We start from the raw sequence: 26501 nt of genomic DNA, 5'->3' as shown, positions 1-26501 counted from the left end.
TCCATTTATATAAAGACATTTGCAGAGCTATCCTAATTTATCTTTTTAAAAGGGAATGAATGTCATCACTGAACTCATTCTGTCAATTATAGGACTACAACAGAACTTGAGATTCACTATTTTCCATAATGTGATTGTATGACAGAAAAGTTTCAGCATTAAAACAGCTGCACAAAAGCAACGAGGACAAAGTGAATTTAATAAATATTGTCTGCAAAAAACCATGACTTCAGAAGCAATTATTCCATTTCATGCAAAGTAAGAAGAGTTTAAAATATTTACTTTTTTTTTTTTTTTTTTCCTTTTCTTTTTGCAGAACATTGGAACATGAGAACCAACACAAAACAGTGCTGGTTTTTAATCTTTGCCTATTTATAGGTATTTTTTAATAACTAAATATACATTGAGGAGTAGATCCTAAATACTGAATTCACAATTACTGAACAATCAGTTTTGTTGCTTTCTAGGTATCTTAGATGATTAGCAGTTGTATGTATTTCTTGCACCATTAGAATACTTATGCAGCCCTAAATACTCTGATTTTCAACTAGTCTTATTGACTTGATGAAAACTGCTCAAACGGCCCATCACTGATATTCTGAATTTGATGTACTAGCTTTTTGGACTATTCTTTCAAGATATGGTTTAGCAAAAATTATTTACTATTTTTGTATTTCACCTTGCCACCCTAAACAGCTCTATCACAAGAAACTGTCTAATGGAAAAAAATAAGAATTTTTATACAGCAGAATCTTAGGGAACTGTTGTGGATTAACATATCAAAGCTGTATTATTAATAAAAGCCACGCAGCTAATGCTCCAACTGACATTTTGACCATTAAACATCTAGATTCCTTTTTAAAACAGAAAATTTACCTTAATATCAAAAGCTCCTGGCTGACCCACTTGGTTATAAAGCTCTAGCTGATTTTTGACAGGTGTTATCCACAATGTCAGTTGATTTATTTGCTGATCAAGGTCGATGAAATCCTTCAGCAGAATTTCTATTTCTTTTTGCTTCTCTGGGAGATCTCTGGACACCTGAAAAAAATATCAGAAACTGGTTTTGTAGTGAGGAAAAAAAAACAAACAATATAAAGCAATTTAAAATTACACACACATATATTATATACATAACATATACATATGAGTTAATTGTATACACCTGTAGAAGGAAATGAAGAGTATAAACAGTAGTGAAATTATCATGGTAAGTATCTTACAGGTAAGTTACAATATCTCTTTCCTACAAATAAGTAAATCATCAGACTTCTCATTTTTGTTATTCTACTACTGCATTTGTCATACATAAAAAGTTAGTTTTCTCTGTATATGAAACTGCTTTTATGTTCAATTTTTAATCTGAGAGAGTAACAGCAAATATAAAAACATGAAAGTGACCATTTGAATGACATCCAACCTTCCTTGGCCTCTTTGATCTGGAATTTATAAGCATGTTTTCCGACAAGGTGTTTAGAGTTGTCAGTTCTGTCCAAATTTGCATGAGCAGATGCATACAGTGAAGAAAAATAACGAAGAAATGTGTCATCAATACTGAACTTGATTCTCTGATTCGCATTCAAAGTAGTCAGATTTTAACCAAGTACATCCTTTGCCAGTAATTAAAAATTATTAATCAGTGAATGACACCATTCAAATCTAACAGCACTGAAGCATTTGGAGTAAATACAGGAACAGGTTGAAAATAAATAAAACAGGTTGAAGCCAACACTCCATGCTGTCCTTCCCAGCTTGTTTTCTATAGCTGAGAGGTGAGGTGTCACTATACAATATGGGCAGCATTGCAAACATATACCAGAGGAGAAACCATCTGGACTTGGAAAATAATTAGAAACAGCAAATAAAGGTCCTGGGAAGGGATAAGAAAATATGGCAACTAACTATTAAAAACAGCCAAGAAGCATGGTTAGTTGTTCATGTCAAGGAAATGGAGTTTCCTGATGTTCATTCCAAAGCACAGGTTTTTACTAAAACAGACCTTATAAAAGTAGCAGAATGTGAAGTTTCTGATGCACACAGTAAAATATAAATTCCCTCTGAAGCTGAAGCTCAACAGTATTAACAGAAGTATAGCTATCATGTTGCCCAGCTACAACAGTATCACTGGTGTACACTAATTCCTATTGATGGTATTTTACAGTAGATAATAATCAGAAGCCAGAGACATTAAAGCAATGAAAGTTAAAAAAAAAAAAAAAAAAAAAAAACAGCAGGAGTGGGAAGAAAATTTTCTCATAGCATATATATTTCTTTACAAATTCAGTTTGAAAATACTAATCTGTTGATGCTACAAGAACTCTTCTACATATATTTCACATATGGTTTACTAGGCCACTTACAAGATGACTCTAATTCATTAACTTGATTTGCAGTTCGTTAAATTCTCTCTGTTGTTCGTTATATCCACCCCATAACAACCTTTTTAATAAAAACTGACCCATGAGTCAAATTGCTTTTTCTATCCTCCCAATCTTGTTAAATATAACAAGAACTCTCCTTTTCCAGTATGGCCCAAGATATGAGAGAACACAATTAAAAATGCATTCATTTCCCTTATGTGTTCACTCAGTATTTATGCAGATCTTGGCCTAATTTCACAGAAGATTAGTTTCATCTTTCTTACAAGGTTAGAATGATAATCTTTAATGTTTAGTAGCTTTAATATTAATTTAAACAAATTCCACAGAAAACCTATTAAAAACAAATAGGTAACCACTGGCAGAAAAAAAAAATCGAAGGTGATGTCTGAAAATCTGAAATCTGAAATTAATCTGCCTTTAATCAGTGTTAATCAAATATATTGGGTCAACTAGAAGACAGACGAAAATGAATTTGTAGCATTTTACGGGAAAAAAATATGTAAATGATTATATACTAAGATGTAGTATTAAAATCTGATAAATGAGAAAGGAGAAACAGCAACAACAGATGTAAGGAAGGGAGAGGTAAAATTAATAGAGGAGAGGTTTGGGGTAGATACTAGACGGAAATTCTTAACTCTAAGGGCTGTGATGTGCTGGCACAGCTGCCCAGAGAAGCTGTGGTGCCCCATCCCTGGAGGCGCTCAAGGCCAGGTTGGATGGGGCCCTGGGCAGCCTGAGCTGGTGGGGGGCAGCCCTGCCCACGGCAGAGGTTGGGACTGAATAGGCTCTGATGTCCCTTCCCATCAAACCATTCTGTGATTCTATGACTCGGTTATATGTTTAATCCAGAAACAAAGAAGAGGAAAGAGGTTTTGTTTGTATACGTTACTTCAACCTCATGCTTTCAAAAGTAATTACATACACACACACACACACACACACACACACACAAAAAAAAAAAAAAAAAAAAAAAGGCAAAACAGATTCCACCTGAAGTGAGGTGGCAACACAAGTAAATGCAGTCTTCTTACGAACCAGTTCCAGGGCTAAAATTGTAGCACAAATATATGATTATATTTCCTTTATTTTTATTAATTATAGTGCATGTAAATAAATAAAAACAAAATCTATGTCAGTTTGAATCTGTTCATTATACAGAGAAACTTAATGACTTAATGCCTTTTTCTTCTACCACAGAAATTAAAAGAGCAACAGTAGACACAAAACTTCCCTCAAATTCACAAGTTCATGGCTATGGACAAGTATGTAAGAAACAATTTTTTTTGGCTGGATATTAGCAAGGGAATACTGTGTAAGATCCAAGTAACATGTTTCATGTTATTGTGTGCAAAACAGATTCTACAAGTCTGCTTTTTTTTTTTTTTTTTTTTTTTTTTTTTTTTAATTCTGGCATCAAGCAGTTAAGCTGGCTAATCAAATTAGAACCTCATGAGCTTAAGGGAATTACAAATCCTCCCACTGAGCCAAGGTACTGCTGCAGGCTGTCTCTGGGTAGACAGCTTATTTCCTGAAGCATAATTTGAGAAACACTCTGTGGATTAACAGAGAAAGGTACGTTGATTGGGTCTCCTGATTCATGCCCTTTTGTGTCACAGCCGGACATGCAGAGGATCTTCAGATTTTTCTCTGCTTCTTAAGTTAGAATCTTTCTTTCTACCTTTTCTCCTGCCATCTTTAATTAAAGAGGAGATTCCAATCCTCTTCAATCAATTACGGAACTTCCTTGATGGGCTTCTCCAAGTCCTGGCTGACATGACACAGCTCTAGAAGTCCTATCCCTGAGATCGGATTCTGATGCCATTGGAACATACAGCAGCCCAACTGTCCTCCATCTAGTTCTTAGCTCCAGGTTGCCTCCAGGGAGGAGTAAACATGTCCCACTCCAAATCTCTTTTCTACAGTTTTCACTTTCTTCTCCCTCTTTTATTCTTTTTTTTTTTTCCCCAGGATTATCCACCTGGTGTCTACTTTGTTTCATCCTCTATAATATCTCATTTCTTTCCCTTCTATTTAAGAAAAACTGTTTAGTTTTACTAGAGAAGAACTGACATCCTTTCATAAGCTACAAGACCAAAAGCGGTGGTCCCAAGGCACCATCTGTACAACAGTAAAAAACGGTGAGCATATGAGACATTTTCTCCAAATCCTGCCTAGTCTGAACGCAAGCCTGAAGAAAGCAAAGAGTTTTGTAAGCTGGCAAGGAATAAAGTGTGCAATGGACAAAAAATTGAAGAACAAACAACTTTAACTGGGACAGCTTTCTAAAACTCTGACTTCACTTTCTGCTTAAAAATTAATATCTTCAACTTTACCTTATTTGGCAGCAGATCAACAATGAAAACATACCTTTGTTTGCAACCAAAGGAAAAAATAGAGAAAGTGCAAATGAAAATAAAAACATGGATTATTCCTTCAAAGACAAAATTCTGATTTCAGCATCAAAGGACTATATAATTTCAATGATGTGTCAAAACATTGATGTATGTGACGCTTCTAAAATTTTGTACTTTGGTTCAAATGTTAATTAAGTTAGATTAATTGGTAGCTTAGTAACAGAATAATAGAAAAGATTTATGTCCAAATTGGAAAATGGTAGAAGATCCTAATTTTACAAACTGACACTGGTCTTCACAACACAGAGCATTATTCTTATCTTAAAATATCAGGCCATTTTTCACTTAATTAGTTTTATGTACTTCATTTTTCATCTTTTCTTTAAAATACTAAAAGAATACAAATAAATGACAATATCTCTAGAAACATGAGAATACTCTGTCAAATTTAAATAGCTGCATGACTTCAAAGTCTAGATGTTTATCTAATATTGCTTATTTCTCTTCCATCTGAACGTCACATCTTGGATATCTTCCTTCCCTAAAAGCCTAAATAATCCACTTTTAGGTTCTTTCCATTCCTACCCCAACGTGACAACTCTGAGACAAAACCATACAGTTGCTCAATTTAGCTGTATAGACCCCAAACATCTCACATGCACCAGTTTTCTACCGCTACTTCATACTTCAGCTTCAGACTGTTTTTCAGATAGATACAGTTGTGTGCATGCACTACATGATGACTTAGAGTGAAGCAGATGAAAAGGAATACTGATTAGTATTGTAAATATAAAAGAAAGAAGTTGCATAAGATATGCCTTCTGATGTAAAATCGTATTCAATGGTCCCTGTTCTAACTCCTTATGAGTATCCAGAAAACAATATCAATATCATAGCTGTGTAGTTCAATCTTGCAACAGAAAAAAAAACCATTCAGAATAATGAATATATAACAGAAAAAAAAAAATGAAACTAAGTAGGTGGAGATAGTAAGTAAGAAAGAAAAAAATTAGGAATACTTTTGTAGAGATCAAAAATGTTATCAAAAGTGAATGAACTTGATAAACAACGTAGTTATTGAGGCATCACTTATTATCAGCAGCTACCACATGATAAAAGAAAAGAAAGCCATTAAAATGACTTATTCAAGTAATGAATGCCTGACGTTGAATATTTCCCTTCTTGCTTACAATTCAATGTCAAGGTCACTTTCCATTTACCTGAAATGAACAAACAAGATTGTGCAGACTGCTAACCATGTTTTTCTTTCACTACTGACTTGCAAAGCTCCTTCTGATACACAAAGCATTTCCTTAAAGTGGGCTTCTATTGTAGGATAACTGGCAGTTTTAGGTTTTAAAAAAATACACCACTGATTGTATGCAGAAAAACTTAGAATGTGTAGTCCAATTCCCTGCAAAAGCACACTTCCTAATGTAAGACAAGCTGTAGTTTCTGCTTTAATATTCATTTTTTTTTTCTAAAATAAGAGGTAAAAAAGATAGGTGAATCCAGGACAGTCAGCCTACAGCATAACTGGACCAAAAGCAAGTTTAGCTGCTGTCCACACCAAGACTTGGATATGAAACAAAAAAGTCATAAAAAACATGAAATACAAGCTTTAATGCTGACTTATCGATATATTACAAATGATACTTCCATAACATTATTAAGATGATTACATAAAACAGCAATTCTTACAGTCACTGTTCAGAAAGTTTTATCTGCCTAAAATCACTTTCCCTATACTGCATATCAAGGAATGATCTAAAATGGAAGGGGAGAACTTAATTTTCATGCATCATTTCTTCATGAAAAACAATCAGTGTAAGAAAGAGTTTCATGTAAGTTCGGTCTAGGACACCACTTAGTTAATTAACTCAGCCATTTTCATTAGCAAACTCAATATTGACTTTAAAACAAAATCTATGCAATTTCTTCCAAGTGATGAATATTTATAAACCACAGTGTCTCTGACAAAGTTGGAATAAAGGTTATTTTACTACAGGAACACAAAACAAGCTACTGAAGTATATGTATAAGATTATTATTTTCAATGTAGCCAATGCTTCCTGTTTCCTACAAGATTCCCAGCACCTGACCTCCCTACATGTTTTGGAGGCTTTCTTCTTAATTTTGTTTTTTTATTTTTAAGTTCTTAGATACGCATTTGTGATATTCACAAGATTAATTCTTATTTAAAAGATCATCTTTTCTCATTCATGGAGAAGAGTAAAGCAATTCACAAATGCAAGGCAAGAATGATTTTCTTCTTAATTTGGCTGTCTAACTTTTTAAAAAGCATACAAATGTATCTCCAAACCCAATGATTCATTTTGTTGTTATTACATGGTAATATGATAATATAGATAATATGGTAATATTGTATAATATAGATCACAATCATCTGAATACAAAATTTATATTTAATATTTGTAACTAATTGACATTCATTTTTCTGTGGCACTATCTCAGTAAACTTCTTTTGATAAGGGCATTTTCTGAGCACAAGACCCTCCACCTTAAAGTTCTATTGAATACTTAGGGCAATACTTTCTTTATCTTTGTCCCTCACTCAAATTCCAGAAATCCAGAAGCAACTGTAAAAGGTTTAGAATCTGATTCCTGCATTGACCCTTAATGAAGAATCCTCTGACACAGGACAAGAAAATTAATCCAAAGCAAAATTGCCGATTGTTCTTTCCCTGGTTTACAGCAGAAGATACCATATCTATCCCTCAAGTTATTACTAGCCTAGAAACAAGCAAACTCCTGCACGTACCTCACAGTACTTGCACCCTGCCTACAGAGTCATCTTGAACCTGTTAGTCATAGCTTTCTTCCCAGAGAAGAAACCAGAGTCTGCTGGGAAGTGAAGAGGAAGAAGAGAAAATGGTAGGCCACAGTGCTACACACAGCACAGAGCTGGATACACAACTGTGGTGTCCTGAACAACACTTGAATCACTTAAGATGGAAGGGACCCCTAAAGGTCATCTAGTACATATCTCTTGCGATGAACAGGGAGGGACTCCTACAGCTACATCAGGGTGCTCAGAGCCTTGTTCAGCCTGACCTTGAATGACCATATTGAATAGACATATGACACAGACATATGACTGTGGTCTTGAATGACCATACTGAATGAAACCTTGAATGTCTCATTCACCACATCTGTGGGCAACCTGCTCCATATTACTTTGAATCACAGAATCACAATATCATAGAATTGCTCATGTTGAAAAAGGTCTTAAAAATCACCAAGTCCAACCACAACCTAACCATACTACCTTAACTCTAACAACCCTCTGCTAAATCATGTCCCTGAGCACCACATCCAAACGGTTTTTAAACACAGCCAGGGATGGTGAGTCAACCACCTGCCCGGGGAGCCTATTCCACTGCTCAACAATCCTTTCTGTAAAGTTTTTTCCGATTTCCAACCTAAGCCTCCCCTGGCACAACTTGAGGCCATTTCCCCTCGTCCTGTCACCTTTCAACAGTGAGAAGAGACCAGCCCTGCTCTCACTGCACCTTTCAGGTGCAGAACAGAGCAATAAGGTCTCCCCTCAGCCTCCTTTTCCCCAGACTAAATGGCCCCAGTTCCTTCAGTCTCTCCTCATAGGGCATATTGTCCAGGCCCTTCACAAGCCTTGTTGCCTTTCTTTGGACCTGATCCAGCACCTCCATGTCCTTTCCGTATTTGGGGCCCAATACTGTACTGTACTTGAGGTGGGGCTCACCAGTGCTGAGTGCAGTCAGGATTACTTCTCTATTCCTGCTCACCACACCATTCCTGATACAAGCCAGAATGCCATTGGCCTTCACACCACATAAAGCTCAATTTCTTCTCGCTACTTGGCAGACTGAACACAGCAGTCCCGTCACTACTTTTGTAATTCCAGTCAGCAGAGTACTTCCTGTCTGCTGCTGACTCTCATCAGCCCTTCTTTTCCTTTTTCTCATAAGAATTTATATTATCTGATTACTTTACTTTCAAGACCATGTCCAATACTGAAAGCTGTAATCAGCTCACAGTGGCAATCAGTCAATAGATAATTAACCATAGGATATATTCTTCAGTGCTATTGCCTGCCTCGGTGAAAAAGCTTCCCAGAAGCACAGAACTGCCATGGACTTTCTAAAAATTGTCATCTGCCAGAATGCCTGATAAGCAAAACAAAGCCAGAAAACACTGCAATGAAACAAATGTCAATAAAAACAAAATCAAACAAACAAGCAAACACATTTTGCTCGGTAGAGGAAATTGATATATTTGGATTTAAGGTTTGCAATACAGCAATAAAATCATTATAAAACAGCAATGTCTCCTATAAGAGATATGTATGTCTCATATGTTAGATAATTAATGCACAGATAAACTATGTTATTACCAAAAAAATTAAACAAGGATACCTTGCATTATCTTTGGACAGCATAAATTGCAACAGGATTGAAGTTTGTATACAGGTGCTTATTTACAGCATTTCTTAGAAACAAAGAATGCATTCTACTTAAAATTGTAGAAAAATAAAAATATGCTGGTATTCCAATTCTAGTTAGTGATGCTGCCTACCAGTGCACTGACATGACTGATAGAATGCAGGTAACAATGAATTTAGTTTCGCTGTTGGTTGTTCTTTGAGAAATACCTCCCTTAGCACCCTGAGGAAGGTGAACACTTTTCATTTGTGAAAAACATGCAGTTAACAGAAAAGTTGAGAGTGTGGAATTTACCCTAGATAACAGTGCTCAGTGTAGAGCTCCGTATCATAACAACAGGCAATTCTCTGGGTAATGCTGATGCTCAGTTTTTTAAGAAGTGTTTTTTGAACTCTGAGACAAGCCACCAAAAAAAATAAATAATAAAAAAATAAAAATAAAAATTAAAAAAAAAAGAAAGGGAAAAAGAAAGGGAAAAGGAAAGGGGAGGCTTACCTCTAAGGCTATTCCGGACTACCATTTGTGAATCTTTAATTATAAAAGCATGTTGCAATACAGACAGACTTATATAATTGAAGTATAAATTTTATCTTACAAATGGCAAGTAGTAAAGCATTGATTTTAGGTCCCTACAGTCTTCCTTGATAGAAAAGCATGAAAGACTTGTCACAACAGGCAAGGCCAGTGGGAAATGAGGTTTAGAAAAGCCCAAATGCCTGTCAGTCATCCAGTGGTACGTGATACTATGCTAACCACTGGTTGCTGTATGTGAACTCTTTTACAAATGCAGTTGCAGCAGTGCAGAAAAACGTGAGAGGATATGCTTAAAATGTTTTATTTGAAATCAAGCATTTCAATCATGTAATTAGTTACTTGGTATAAACTGAGAAAATAAATGCCTTTAGAATCCATGTTTTCCTATTCAAAGTGCTTAGCGTAACTTCTGAAATAGATAACAAATACATTCCAGATTCATATTCCTAACAAAAATAGGATAGGAAGTTATTAAAAGATGGTATAGAATAAGTTAGCAAGATAGTATTGTATATATGCATGCATACATACATTTAATCATGAATTTTTGGTCTCCATAGTTATAAAATTTTACCTCTTGCAGGTCTATATTTTGTAAATATTTTTGAAGTCTTATAGCTTAATGTGAAGCAAACAGAGCAGCAATGTGGCCTTAGGAAGACACATCTGAAATCTTCACAATGAATACAAAAATAAGTAGAAATGTTTTCTTCCTATATAATACCTCCAGGAACAGGGCATCCACAACCTCTCTGGGCAGCCTGCTCCAGCCCCTCACCACTCTCTCTGTGAAGAATTTCCCCCTGACATCCAACCTAAATCTCCCCTCCCTCAACTTGAAACCATTTCCCCTTGACCTGCTGTTATCTAGCCTTTCACAGAGTTGATTCCCCTCCCCTCTGTAGGCTCCCTTAAGGTCATGAAAGGCTGCAATGAGGTCACCCCGCAGCCTTCTTTTCTCCAGGCTCAACAAGCCCAGCTCCCTCAGCCTGTCTTCATAAGAGGGGTGCTGCAGCCCCCGATCATCTTTGTGGCTCTCCTCTGGACCTTACCCAACTGCTGTTTAAATATATTGGTATTTAACATACTGTAGCACATAAAAGATTATCCACAAAGATCTTAGGAGTAACATATATTTTGGAAATTCCAAAAAATAAGAGAATAATTTCATTCTGCTTCATCTCACAAATGCAAATGCTGCAACTCATTAGAAAATGTACACTATTCTCTTATAAGTGGTTCCTTAATTTATCTGTAACATTTTCCATGTTTATGAGCAACACTGCCCCAAATTCACAAATAATACCGTGATAAATATCCAATTCATCTATATTTGACTTTCATTATATTCATTATGTTTGCTGTCAATCATTGTTAAGCTTAAAACACCTGTAAAATTAAAAGTAAAGTAAAACACATAAAGCTAGGTTCTAAAGTATATACTAAAAAAAGAATCTGACTACTTCAAAATTGACTCAAACTTGTCTCAATGGAAAAGTAGCACAAATTAATCAGTACTGGGTCACAAAAGCCCTTGATGCTGCGTAATCATTGCCCAACTGCTTCCAAAACATTTGGAACATCGTAACTTTTTCCCTGAACAGACTTCAGATTGACAGATAATTTCAAATGAGAATAAGCAACATACTGTAGTAGGAGAAGATTTAGTAATATTTAACAAAAGAAAATTGGTGGTTTTATTAAAAAAGAGATCAATTGTATATTTCTCTGCTGGACTCCAGAAAGAGCATGAGACAGTGTTACTAGCCACTTCAACAGTGTTTTAAACCTTCACAACATTGCAATACCACCAAATAATATATTTTTACAATATTCCTATGAGATAGCAGGTTGTACATAGGAAAATAGAGGAGCTGGAAAATTATACAACTTCCCTGGCATTTCTAAACTGTAGGAAGAGGCATGACAAAAATGGTCTCAGTAAAGTACCATACCCAAATATAACAGCAATCAGGGATTTACTGCACTACAAACTTCCTTTTCCTGATGCTGTGCTACTGCATCTGTTTATTCATATTGCTTTACTGTGTGTGGGGAGGGTTTTCTCAATTTCTTCTGCTCTCAAGAATTGCACTCGTCTAATTTTAATTTTGTTCTTATAAATTCCAAATAATAGATATGTTGAAATATTAAAAAAACACTTAGATTTTAAATTGAAAATATAGCAATTAAATCAAAACACTCTTGTTTTTGTTTTTTATGTTGTAAAACAAGTTCTTGTACATCTGATTAAAAAAAAAAAAAAAAACAGCATAACACTACAGCAACATTCAAAAACACAGCATAACACTACAGCAACATTCACCTTATTTGAATCTCTTTTATTTGGGGTCAAAACCAAAGTCAGCACAAGTCTGTGGAGACACTCATGTTATTTTCAAATGTGGCACAAATTTAGCACTAAATTTTCCAAATTTAAAAATCTCTGCATCAAAATCATAAAATCAACTCAGATTAGAAGAAATGTGTTAGCCTAATTCTGATCTGCTAGCATTTCTTATCTTACAGAAAGTAAATAATAAAATATTCCCAATTATATTAAGCCATTTCATTTTCTCCAACCTACAGCGAATGAATTTATCATTGATTGCTGAGGTTCTCAGAGTTATATTAATACACCTTTTAAATCGATTCTACTAAGTAAACATCTGGGAAAAAAAAAAAAAAAAAAAAAAAAAAAAAGTAGATGTCTTATATTTCCTTCTGTCTTATGATAGTTTCCAGTTCTTTTTAACAACAGTCATTAGGATGAATTACAGTACAGCATGTAAAGTGGAACAAAACCTAATGTATGAAGCTAATAAAACAACTGAAAATTGCTTTTGTAAGTAGGCTGAAGAACCCAGTCCCTAATATGGTCTGTCTTGTAACATGTGCAATCTATTGTATTCAAAATAACTAAGAATCTCAATAGTTTTAAATCAATACAGACAGAAAACTGCAGTATATGTATCCAAAATGAATTGGAAAGAAAAAGGTGGAAATAACACTGACATTCTTATTAGGCTAAAAATGGTTTAGTGCATACTTTCTTGTTCACTTTCATTTCACAGTCTGTAAGAGAACTTCATTTTCATAGCAAAACAACTTTGTTCCAACAGAGAAGAAACCAGAAAGTAGTAGTAAATAACAGATCACATTTTGTTAATATTCTTCCACATCATACATAAAACCAACTGAGTTTTTGAATATGCAGATATTTCCTAGCTCTTCAGCCTCAGAAAAAGGAAAGGTTTACAAGAAAAAAAAATAATAATAATGTTTAGTTCTCACCAGTATGGCTTCCTTAACATTCCTCTATTTGATCTCTGTAATTATTCGACTTTTTTACTGGTGTAAGAACTTAACTCTCTTACCCATTTGAATAACAAGCTGAAAAAAGGGACAGATAAAATGATACAGATTCCCACACACAGAAGTGATAGGCCTTTAGAACCTAACATCACCCTGCAGGAGCATGCCTCTACATCATAATGTACAATCAATAGTTCTTCTGCCATAAGGTTAACAACATTATTGACTTTGGAACCAAAAGATCTTTTCATTTTCCTCTCAGAAATTCAAATACTCATTAGGAAATAAAGCTTATGTTCTCTCAGAGAGAAACATTACTGTGGCAGGCATTTGGTGAGAATAAGCCTCTGTACCCTTGGAAATTGGAACAGGAAGTACAGCCTCAAGTACAAGAGGCACTGAGCTCTGCTCTCTGGTGGCAGTGACAGGATGACAGGACCTGAGGGAATGGCATGGAGCTGCGTCAGGGGAGCATCAGAGTGGGGGTTAGGAAAAAGTTCCTCACCTGAGGGCAGTGGGCACGGAACAGCCTGGAAGGCGCATGGCCTAAAGTGCCAGAGTTCAAGGAGTGTCTGGACAGCACTCTTAGACATAGGGTTTGGATTTTGGGTAGTCGTGTATGGAGCCAGGAGTTGGACTCCAGTATCCTTTTGAGTCTCTTCCAAATTGGGATATTCCGTGATCTGAAGCGTATCTGGGCAGATGGACTGTTTAGCTGTTTTTTTCAGTGATGGGCAATCTTTTCTATCTCCAGGAAACACAACCATATGAACTACAAGTTGGTGCAAAATTGAATCACTGATACCAAATAATAAGACAGAGTATAATCTTATGTACCCTATAGCTACATGTAACTCTTTCCTAGCATATAATTTCATAATTTTCTACTTCAGTAAATTTTAGTCAAACAATGCTGTCAAATGGAAAGTATAGATATAGATGTATTATCCATATGTCATATCTTTTCCTATTACTGGTAGGAACATATCAGCACACTTGTCTGTAATCTCCATGTACTGTTTTTCCAGACAGAAAACAGTGGTCACCTTCAAAGTTGAAATAAAGCCTTAGAATAACAAAAAATCCATGAAAATAATGTTTCAAATGCTACTCAATGGCAATGCAAAACATATACATTTTACTATAATTTGGCCCAAAATAAATTTTTAACATAAAGTCATTAGCACCATTTTATTTCTGTGCTGTGCTTCGCACATGCTGGGAAACAGCAACTTATCTTCATACTGCTAGTAAACTTGCTTTTTAGAATCTTAATTAGTAGTACCTGCTAGAAATACACAAGTACACACTAAAAAAAAAAAAAAAAAAAAAAAAAAAATTAAAAAATGGGATGAAACCTGCATACACTTATTTGTTTGTGACATTGTCACGTTTATTCCATCACACAGAAAGAAGCATGACTTCATTTTTTTACATGTAAAGTCATTTATCAATATTGTTGATAAAGAATGTGGACTATAAATAACTAGCAACCTATGACAGACTGTAATAAGGAATTTAGCACTGCATAATACCTTGCTAAATGTAAGAGAATTGGATCACTTATAACCAATAAACCAATAAAAAGTCAGGAAAAGAAACTTTTTGATTCCCAATCTACCGGCTACACTATCATTTCAAATGAAAAACACAGAAATCAAGCTGTAGCATTCATTTTTCAAGATGCTTTCCTGTCCATCCCACTAATAATAGCAAAGGAAATTGTAATAGTTTAAACCATGAACTCAAACTAAGTTGCATTAACATGCTGAAATTTGATGTCATCACAGGTAATCCGTGAATAATTACTACTCAAGGCAAGCTACATTACATGAACCCTAACCTTGTTATGACTTTGTCTTTCTGCAGTTTCTAGGCCCATCTGTTTTTCTCTACACTTGATCAACCAAGCTTAGAAGACCTATACTTTTCTTGGTGGTACAGAAAATGTTCATGAATTATAGCCATGTCACTCCACTCCTCCTTTTTTTTTTTTTTTTTTTTTTTTTTTTGTCTATATAGCACAACAAATTGACTTGCTGTGGCATTAAACAGTGAATTGGTCTCTTCAGTGTCTAGTAATTAGTTCTAATGCTAGCAGACAAATTAAAAGGAAGCAAAACAAAATGTCTCCATCAGGCACTTATAATAACCTTATAATACATACAGTAGATGTTGTGAAGACTAAGGTGGATAAATGAGGACAGTGCTGATTTTGGCATCCAGCTTACTTTCAGATAATCTAGCTCATCCCTCTTGCCTGATACAAGACCAAGAATATTATTAAAGAGTAATAAACTCCTTCTAGCAAACCTCTGATTCCATGGTTCACTGGTCTCAGACCTAATCTATCAATCCATTTACCGCACACTAAAAGGTAAGAAACCCATTACAGATCTGTTATATACCCTGGCAGGTGGTATATGACAAGAACTGAATTCATCACAAACTCCAGTGCCTAGTACCTCTTTGTATGCTTTGAAGCCCTAGGTGGTTAGCTGACTTGGCTATCACAGCAGAGGATACTTTGAGCTTTGAAAATAAATGAAAATTCTTGATGTAAAGACATAAAAATGGTTATAAAACACTTCATTTTTTTTTCATATTACCAAGAATTCACAGATAGTGTTATTTTCATTTTTACAAGAAATACTGGCTTTGCAGAGGGCATAATATATAAAACCAGGCTAGAATTTAAAAGTCATACTTCTGAATGCGGACTTTAATCTTCATTCTCTGCTTAAACTACGTTTGAGGTAGCAGCCTATTAGAATCACTATTCAATAAAGGCGTCTAAGGAAATGTCATTTAAAATTTATTACTATGTAACAGAAGAAAAATTCTTCATGTATCTATTCTCAAGGTCATCAGCACATGATATAAACATCTAAAAGCAAAGACAATACTGAATCAAAAGGGAAAAAAAAAACCAACAAAAAAACTTATTTTATGTGACTGCAATTCCTTTCATACTCAATTTCTTTTCTCAGCTTATTTCCACTGCTGTAGGGCAACAGCTCCCGTGACTGTAAAAAAGGTTTGAACATGATTTATTTCAAATATGCTACCTTGAAGGTTAAGACTCACTGTGCTGTCACCCTTTCCACTGTTGAGCAGATCAAGGCATAACAAAAATTTGTCATACTCTTAGGAGATATTTGGCTACGTTTTCAACTGGTAATTTTCAATTATCACAGCTTCACTGAAGTAAACAGAATTACTCTAGCGTACACCAGATAAAGAGCTACCTTACCATGTGCATTTTACGTTTTGAACAAAGTATCATCCTGCAAGATGAGGTAATCAGAATCAGAATGCTGTTACACGTTCTCTTCTAGCATAGATGCTGGAAAGCAAAACAAACAGCTGAAAACAAAAGGCTTAAATGAAAAGATATGCTCCAAAATGGGGATGGAGGGACAGAAAAGCCCCAGAGAAATGTTTGTGGTGATGAGTTTGTCCATTGTGCTTTGAGAAACGGAAAAAAAAATATACCCCCTCAAATCAACTGACTGCATAAGCATCCTCCAGCCAACTACTGAAGATCACTTGATACAAAAGTGTGGTTAGGAAAACAATGTATGTCTCTTCGTCAGGCCTGCAGCCTTCCCATGATACCCGAGTTTTCTACAGACCCCAGGGTTTCATACCTTAAAATAACAAAATTAATCCCTTCAGCTATATAAAATCTAATCTTATTGATTTTACATTTCCAATATCCACAAAATTCAGTTTTTCTGGTGAGAAAAGTGAGAGCTATGTAAGAGAAAAAAAATACTGTTTTTTTTTTTTTTTTTTTTTTCCTTTCAGTTTCCAACAGGACACAGAGAAGGAGAAGAAAGGAGGAAATGTTTGGTATATTCATTCATTTTGGTAGATTAATGACAGAAAACCAAAAAGAACTTTTTCCACCTTGACCTTTCAAGATTGTCTGAAAAATGGAATGACTTCAGAGAAAACATTTGAAATCTCACATTACTTGTAAGGATTTAACTTGTAAAAAAAAGTCCCTTTACTAAGGATTTAACTTGTAAATTTTCAAACTTGGCTTCTGTTCATTGAAAAATGAAATGTACTTTCCACATTCTTTAAATTCAGCAACTGCAGGAGGGTGAGAACTTTCAATTTTATACATATCCATATGTAGAGAACTAAAATTGAAATAGTGCACTTCAGTAATAATCACAAAGGAAAGTTTAATTTTCTGGGTTTAGCCTCTTTTAGCAATAAATGGACATAATCAAGTGGTCAACTCCAAGTCTAAAGTCTTGCCAGAAGCATTACTGAGGTCTCTTGTAACTTTTAAAGAACAAGCTTCTCTAAACAGTAGCTCTACCCCCTATATTTCATCCAAAACTTAATGGTATTTATAGTTATTTGGGTTGCTCTGTATATAAGTCACCCAGAACATTTCCGTATTAGCAAGCATTAAGTAAAGTTTTTAGACAAATGACTAATCAGTAAAAGCTTTCATTCAGTGACAAATTTTTGTAGGCTTGTAGGTTTTGTAGGTTGACAAATTACAATTTTTGTAGGTTTATGCCATTTTACTGAATGACAACACAAACATTTTTTGCCTGAAAGTTAATGATTTCTCAGTACTACAGCAGAGATATTCAAATCATGGTGCCTAAACTCAGCTACGTATGTCCTTACATCAGCTAGAAAATAGCATTAATCCGATCTCAGTTTTCTGAATTCTTATATATATATTATAAATATACATATATTGATTTTGGAAAGCCATTCTGTAGAGAAAGAGATACCTCTACCCAAACACCTAAATAATGATTTTTGTACCCAGCTCCAATTTCGTGAATGCGATCAATATTTATTATCCATTTTTGCTTGAGTCACTACCTAACATTCTAAAACTTGCCAGACCATTTCTGTTAAGAAGAAGAAACTAATGAGAGTTCCACAACAAATAAATTCCTGTTTATTTACCCAGACAGAGCTTGAAATATCAATTCTGTGAACACAGTTGAATGTAGTGTTCTTGACCACAAACTCAAGCTTGTCTTTTCAGTAAGGCACTCGGAAAAATGCTTTCTCTACTTTTCTTCCCAAAGCTAAGCATGGCTTAAACTTTATCTCCCCCTCCTTATCACCCTGGTGACTGTGCCATCAGTCTCACAAATCCTTCAGTTGCATCTTCTAAATTCTATATGTTCTCACCAGATTGATAAATACCTTGGATGGCGGTCCTTTCAATATTGCTTTCTACCATCTCTGCTACACACTACTTCACCAGTGTTGTACAACAAAATCCTATCTTACTTTTCTTCATGGGTATGCAGATTCCCTACATGTGGCAGGAGGTTGGAGATTCATAGTCCTTGAAGTCCCTCCCAACCCTGGCCAGTCCGTCATTCTGTGAGATCCCAAAAATCAAAATGAATGGGATTTTGCTATTCAGGAACTCAGAGATCACAGTTAGAAACATAATAGAACGTGAATGAGTAGTTGCAGCTTCCACCTCCGGGTCTAGGAAAGAATTGGGAAGTGTTTCTAGAAAAGCATCTTTTTGTGACATCTCAGTCACAAAAAGTGGAATATTTGCTGAACCCTTAAAACAACCAAGCTACAAAAACGGTGCTCTGCACTCTCCTCCTAAGGAGCAGACCTGTAATTTAGGGAGTTAATTTGGATGCAACATCATCACTTCAGGCACTCATTGTCTCTTATTATTGTTTCTCACAGCAGTGTATTGCATACATTTTCTTTCAGCAGGTTCATTATGTGTACAAATGTCTCTGCAGGTTCACCCAAAGAAAAATAATGCCCACTAGAAAAAGTAAAATGCAAATATTTGTTGCAGATTAAAATTTTATACTGCAGTTAAATCACTAATATGTCTAACCTTTAACAAGCGACGGCTAGCCTCCTTCAGTGTGCTCTCGAGCTTATGTTTTCTTTCTGGGTTCAGTGATGCACTTCCAAGTGCTGTTCCTCCAGTTTCATTTAATCGTTTCAGTATTCCCTTGTGTGGCAGCAGCTCTTCAACTCTTAACTGGAACAGACAAATACAGCAGTTAAGATGAACTGCGGTAGAATTTTCAGCTCTCTTATCTTCAACCTTATCGATTTATCTATCAGCTGAAGGAATAAACTCAATTCAAGACAAAATAGCCAAAGCTTTCTGCGTAAAGGCTAAACTCTCACCAAAAGTGACTGTATTAGTGAATTAGGTCTAAAGAGAGTCTTAAAAGACCAAATAAGGGGATTCTCAGAATATTAACCACTATTGCATAACAATTTCTCACTTCTTGACACTCAATAGCTCATGTATCCAGATTTTAATTATCTTTTAACATGGTTCAAACACAAAAACAAACAAATAAACCCACAACACTTTGGAAAGGTGCTTCTCCCTATTATGTGTGGTGAACATAATCACTTAGATGGTATGTCCAATCATTGATGTTCTAGTCCAATCCTTCAATCATATATGCTCATAAAGACATACAAAGCATAGCCAAAGGAAGCAAGGCACCATCAAAATGATGTAATCATCACTTCTTCATCAAGTATGCAGTTACTGTAGGTTAATATGTCAAGTAACTTAACATATAAAGATAATATAACTAAAACATACATTCATTCAACACTTTATTATTATTATTAATAACACAATATAGCAGGTATTAAATGATACACAATGCAAGCTGATGCACTATTTTTTGATGCATTAGGATATATTTTCCTGTATAACTCAAAAAAAAAAAAAAAAAAAAAAAAAGTAAAAGTGAGCTATAAATAAAAAATACTAGTACCTTTAATTTTGGACTATTTATCGTGTGGGAATGATACCTTTGGAAAATATTTCTGTATAAATTAAGAGCGTAAAATTCATAGATCTAGAATATCAATTCAAACTTCAAAATCATAATTGTGTCTGCAAATGATAAGACATATTTAAAACCCCACAAAGTATTTTCTTTGTCTTACAAAATCTCTGACCAGTTCACAGACACTTTATTCTTAAGAGTCAGATGCATGAACTTAACATATGATTAAGCCTTACTTTCCTTACTTACTACGCACTACTGTTTGTACTATTTTTATTTATTTATAAGCAAACTTGACCTTTACTATTTTTTTTTTCAAATTTTGTTAAGTATAATAGAAAGTCAGACCATTCACTTTGAGATTCTCTAACGCTTTATTCCATCACTTGTTGAGTTTGTTCAACCTGGAGGATAAGTAGTCCTTATCTTCAAGAGATGATTGGAAGACTTTTAGATATGTCCCCCATGTATATTATGCAGATAAGGGGTAATTTACTGTTGAGCAAGTTCTTACACACACTCTATTGGAAGCATTTCAAAACTAAACAGAACAATTCCTATTGCATATATCCATGACTAGTATCATATACTAAAATCTCTAACATCTTAATTAAATTTATTAAAGACTAAAATATATATATTCAATATTCTGATTTTATATATTTTTAAAAATAAAATGTGTTTTAAAAGTCGCTGTCAAATTTACTCTAGAAAATGCTGAAGCTCTGCTTTAAGCAATTGATACTTACAATCATGCATGAATTTCTACATACATTTCTTGAGAAATACTGAACAAAATTTCCTTATTGGGTGTTTGCAACATGTTAGCAAGACACCTATAGAAAAATTTTTTACAGATGAAATTGTCATGTTTGAATACCAGAAACTCGAACTAAGAAATAAGAATGAAAAAGATCATGATTCATTATTTAGTGGCAGGATAGGAATTTCCCTCTCACCACGTTTTCTGTTACTACTCTGATTTGTGTATGCTTAGCATATACTACCTGGGCTTTCAAACTGAATATAGCATTTAATTTTCTTCAATGCAGAAATGATAAATTAAAAAATAAGAAGAAGGCTCAAAATACCTTTACTTTGCCGAGGCAGTCTCTTAGCTGATCTTCATTCCCTGGTTCAAGGGGAATAGCAATGACGCTTTCTGTTTCCTCTAACCATAAAATCAGCTTGTTCAAGTCTTCTTGAAATTCTGATAAAATATTCTTTTCTTCCTCTATCCTGTAATAAAAACATGAAATTAATTGTTCTGTGCACTCCGAGAGAACAAACACGATGGAAACCCAGTGCCAGAAACTAAGAACTCTAGCATCAAACTTTACTAAAATAGACCTGTAAAAAGTACTACTTAAATCTATTTCAACACATTGTGGAAACATATTTTGGTGACCACGCTACATACTTTGTGTAAAGCATAGTATTACTAGTACCTGTAAAGAAATAGGAGTAGATGTATCTCACTTAACATTAGTTGTCTGTTTGCTCTATGTCGACAAGTCAGCTGTAGATTCTCTAATACAAGCTCTCTTTATTGAATAACAGTTGTCAACTAAATGTCACAATAGATGTTGTAATAAATGATTACAATAAGAAGAAACAAATCTAGCTGTACTTTTCTTTTATTAATTAAAGAGACTCCGGATGACTAAGACATAAACATTGCAGGTATCTGAAGTCAGATACAGTTCTTTCAGCACAACCGTATGAATATATGGAGATCTACGTTTTTGTGCCCAAGTTTCCCACAGTTATCAAGATACGTATGGAAATCATTTCAAAGCCATCAGGGAATAGCACTGGCAGAATCTGAGCCCCTTGGGACTAACATTATGCACTGATATATTCTGAAGGAGAAAAACAAGGTTAAAATAAAACAATGTGTAATTTATCCTTCTAGCTAATTCACAAAGCTAAGGATACATCTGTATGGAAAGATTAAATAAAGGTTTTTTTATTCCTGTTTTTCTTTTGAAGTGAATTAGGATCAAAGCAAAAGGCACAAAAACAGATTGTTGTTATTATTTCCAAGATCCAACTGAGTTTGAGAGATTAGGCCATTTATTATGCATAATAAAATGTTGTATTAGTATTTTGAGAATATAAGTCTACATCACAGTGGAGAATCAAGATCAGTGTAAGTAACATATTATTTCTGAATGGTTTTAAAAAAAAAATAACACAGAGTGCAAATGATTTTACCTATGTCTGGTTTCGCATACTTGTCACTTCCCAACTTCCCAGCCCTGACCACCAAGTCAGAACTGTCAGAACTCTCAGAACATTCTGAGATGTAAAATAGAATGAAACCTAACATAAACCATGCCATATTTTATTTATAAGATTTACTTTCTTTTTTTTTTTTTTTTTAATCTGTTTTTCCTGATTGTTGCCTTGAGCAAAGAGTCCTTTAGAAATTATTCATAAATGAGTTCCAGGTAAGCGAATCAGTAAAAAGTATCAAGTTCCACATCATCTAATTAGAAAAATACAGAAAACAACTGTTAGGCAAACATGCATGTCTGTGTACATACAGAATGATAAACAGCTAAGAAAGTACAAACTAAAAGTTTTTATTCAATTAATCAGAACAGGAATTTAGGAGTTTCAAACAGTGTCTCTCAATGAAGTTTGTACATCCCGATCCCTAGAATTCCATATAATTTCCATAGAAGAAAATATTCAACTGATTTAAGTGTTCTGCATTAAATAAATATATATATATTTAAAAAAAAAAATAAATAAAGTAAAACTGCAGAATGTGTAAAATTCCTGTTAAGTAATATCTTTGTAACAAAGTAAACTGGAAGAATTGTAGCACAGTGAATGGGGAAAATTATAATAGGAGATAGGGGCATACACTCAACAGATGAATTAAATTTCATTTCATAGCAAAAGCATTGTCTGACTTCACAGTAGAAGCAAGAAATTTTCAGATGAAGATTCTTGAGGAGGGAAAAAAATCATGCTGTTGGAATTCCGACTATTCTAAAACAAAACAAGAACATAATGTTCAATTATTATTTTACCTAGCACCCAAATCAGCAAACATTAATGGAATTTGCCTGCCTTCCATCTTATTGATGTTAATTGCATTTCCTTAACAAGACAACTTTGTAAGTTGTGACCTCCCTCTGAAATAGTATGTCAAAAAACAGCATAAACTACCACGGACAACCATGTACTCCAGAATTCACTGTCAAGTTCCTGTACCCACCAACCTGATTGCACTGCGTGCCATATCTTCAGAAGTTATGGAGAATAGGATTGCCACTCACAAGGTGATACAGTCTATGGGTATCTTTCCTGGATGGCAAAAGCCAGACAAGAAAGACATCACTACAAAGATGTTCACAAAAAGTGCTTCCACTCAATTTATGACAACACGTTCAGAAAATATCTTCAACTTCAGCCCTAAATCCATTTTTCCTTTTGAGGTCAAAATAATTTAGAGTGTAGCAACTGCAACAATACACACAGTGAATATCTGAGATAAGAAAAATCTTTCTACAGAACAACATTGTGCATTGATGTTTCAAAATAATTAAGAACAAGTATCTCATACTTTCAAGGTTTTTCTTAGTACAGTTTAAAGATGTTTTCTATTAACATCTAAAATACGAAGCACTACTTCTTTGTTTACCTTCAAGTTTAATGCTTTTTGATGAATTTATTTGAGCATGTAGTACTGATAATAATGAATGGGATATTAAAAACTCTCTATTTACAATTAAGTGCTAGATATTTTATTTCCCGAGTCAATTCAATGCATTTAAATAAGAAAAAAAGCACTAAGTTCTACTTGAAATATTGGTTGCAAGTTATAAATAATCTTAATAATGTCTTCAGGAAATGGAATCACAATGATTATGGATGAAAGAAAATCATTTATACAGAAAACCAAGTGTAAAATGTATTACTAAGTATTATGAAGTCCAATAATAAATCATGCATACAATCATAATAAATATACACAGTTTGTATAAAGGAGATTAATAAAAACCAAGACAAGTTTAAATGGAGGAATTTTTTTCATAACTTGGCTGGTTAGGGAAGGGATTCTCATTCCTGTACAGAGTACTTTATGAATGACAAAATCAAACTATGCCATAATTCTGAGGAAAGAACAGGAAAGCTCGCTAGATGGGCTTCCCTATAGAAATTGATGATAGTGTAAATCCATAAGCAAAGCTGATGCAGTAAGATGCAATGTAGATGAGACATTTTCAGCTTGTTCTTCCAATTTTTACCAACACTAGAGTACCACTGTAACAAACCAGGAGTGGGTGACTACATTTTATGCATCTGTTTGTACAGTTTTGTCACATACTTTTATTATCATTTTATAATTCTTTATGTACGCGGTTGTATGTTTACAAAATAAAAAATTACCTGATCTGTGTTTCACAGTTGTATTGCACATGCCAATGGACAGGATAAGATAGAAGACCACCTTGAGCAGGCCAAGGTACTGTGCTCATGCACCTCTACCAGTGGGACAAGAAAGGAGACAGGAAGAAGGAAGGGCCCAGGGTGAGCCTGGCCTTCCTCCCTTCCTGCCCCGGGGTAAGCCCTGGCTGCACCAAACAGAAGCATCAACACTGAGACAGTTTAAGAGACACGTGTGTTGAGCACTGTGCACTGTCATTCTGACATACATTCACCTGTCCTGTTCACCTCCGATCTCTGTGAGGCATTCAGAGACAAATGAGTGTTCCACAGCCCCTGCAGCAAACCTGCCCGTCCTGTTTGACTTTGCAAGAGATGAGGGCGGATGAGGATAACTGGGAATGTTGCTCAAGATACATCTCACTCATAATATGAGAAAAGTACCTTACAGTTTTCCATCTGAATGTCTTCTATTTTATAAATTCTTACTTCATGTACTCATACATGAACACAAGGGATTTTCAGAAATCAGACCAAAACAAAAAGTGTTTCATAAAGGTCTATTTTTTTTTTATCCTAGTCATGAACAGCATGTAGGATAGTAATCAAAAGATCCATTGCAATTAATAGAAGCTGCAGGTGCACTTCATAATTTACTTCACAATTTACTCTTTGCCTGTTACAACATTACTTCTATTATAAATAACATCCTGCATGACAAGTATCATATTATGCAAGCCACAAAAATAAAACACACTTTCTATTAGCTGAACAAGTCAATAACACAAGAAGTTTTAACATGATGACTGCATCTTTCAAACAAGTTGATTTCTATCACCATAATAACATTTGGAGCATCTGATACATGTAATTTCAAGGTGTTTAAAATTCATGGTGAGAAAGACAAGTGAGTAGTAGGTTGTTATTAAGGATGTATGGACTTGCAAATCTGAGCTTAAACAAACTTTAATAAGGAGTGTGAGCCTCCAGCCGTCCATCGCCACATACAGAGTAGTTGGGAGCACATACTGCTGGATAAGCAGGTGAGTAAGGAGTAAGATGCAATTCCTGCAGCTGGTCCTAAGGAGCAAGGCAGATCCATCTCCAGCACATATATGCATGCTCATATACATTACTACCTCTCCTTTTAAACCAAAGTTCCTGAAGATCTTTCAAACTTCCTCACATTTAACAAATGGGTTAATTAATCCTGAAATGTAACTCACCTTGGCTGGAGGAAAATTCTCAAGATAGAGTAACTTCCAGTAGTCCAGGTGAATATTCTCAAGCATTTATTCTCAAGCAATATTCTCAAACTTTATGTTTGGATGTCAGGGGAAGTTCTTTACAGAGCGAGCGGTGAGGTGCTGGAACAGGCTGCTCAGAGACGTTGTGAATGCTCTGCTCCTGGAGGTGTTCAAGGCCAGGTTGGATGGGGCCCTGGGCAGCCTGGTCTAGTATTAAATGGGGAGGTTGGTGGCCCTGCCTGTGGCAGGGGGTTGGAGATTCATGATCCTTGAGGTCCCTTCCAATCCTGACCATTCTGTGATTCAGTGATTCTATGTTTTCAGTGTTAAACTGTGTTAAGCTGTTCCACAGCTTTTTATTTGCATTTCTAAATTCATAGGGAACCCTTACTTAAATATTCTCACTGCATGGATGTTTAAATGAATACATTATACTCATAGAAGATAATTTGTTTAGTATATTTAATATTTAAATGTTAAGTAGTAAATTAAATGAAATTTTAAAAAATCACTTTTCCTAACAGTATTAAACAGAATCAATAACAAATTCTTTTAGCAGTCAACGAAATACCCCAGGTAAATTTTTGACTGACAGTAATCCTTAATTACAATGGTTAACTATTAAATAATTATTAATTTCCTACTTCAAGAAAGCTTTAATTTTTCAATTACAGTTTCTAGAGGCCACATAAAATGCATACTGCAGTTCATGTATTTTTTCCATAGTCAATAATGCATTACAAATATCCCAGCAACTCAAATAGTTTGACAAATATATTTGATGGTTTGCAGCTGCACCATGCGATGTTGGACATATTTGGAAATATCAGCTAGACACAGGAAATACACAGTCACGGGAGTAACATGGACTTGCACTTGCTTGTGACTTGCACTTGATGGTTGGATTAAAATGATCTTCGTGGTCTTTTACAACCATAATGACCTCACAATTAATGTTGTGATGTTCTTTTCTAAATATTCAGCTGTTGAATTTGTATTTGCAGTTATTTCTAAGATAAGGGATTAGTCC

The 26501-nt window shown here is 34.8% G+C and overlaps 1 protein-coding gene across 12 annotated transcripts in view; it reads right to left on the bottom strand.

The window, feature by feature from the left end:
• The window catches only part of DMD (dystrophin), a 979751-nt gene that overhangs the window by 359831 nt on the left and 593419 nt on the right, over window positions 1–26501 (bottom strand). For all 12 annotated transcript variants that reach the window (XM_042811110.1, XM_042811098.1, XM_042811099.1 and 9 more), the window contains 3 exons: window positions 20912–21059; window positions 18893–19042; window positions 877–1041 (listed from right to left, as the gene is read on the bottom strand). In XM_042811110.1, the coding sequence (XP_042667044.1) occupies window positions 877–1041; window positions 18893–19042; window positions 20912–21059 (463 nt within the window). The remainder of the gene's footprint in view (window positions 1–876; window positions 1042–18892; window positions 19043–20911; window positions 21060–26501) is intronic.

The sequence above is a fragment of the Centrocercus urophasianus genome, unplaced genomic scaffold (assembly GCF_019232065.1).
Source record: "Centrocercus urophasianus isolate 14NV4802_14NV808 unplaced genomic scaffold, USGS_Curo_1.0 seq_12, whole genome shotgun sequence".
NCBI classification, from domain to species: Eukaryota; Metazoa; Chordata; class Aves; order Galliformes; family Phasianidae; genus Centrocercus; species Centrocercus urophasianus.
Note: the sequence above shows the minus strand (reverse complement) of the source record. Positions and strands in the feature narration are given on the sequence as shown.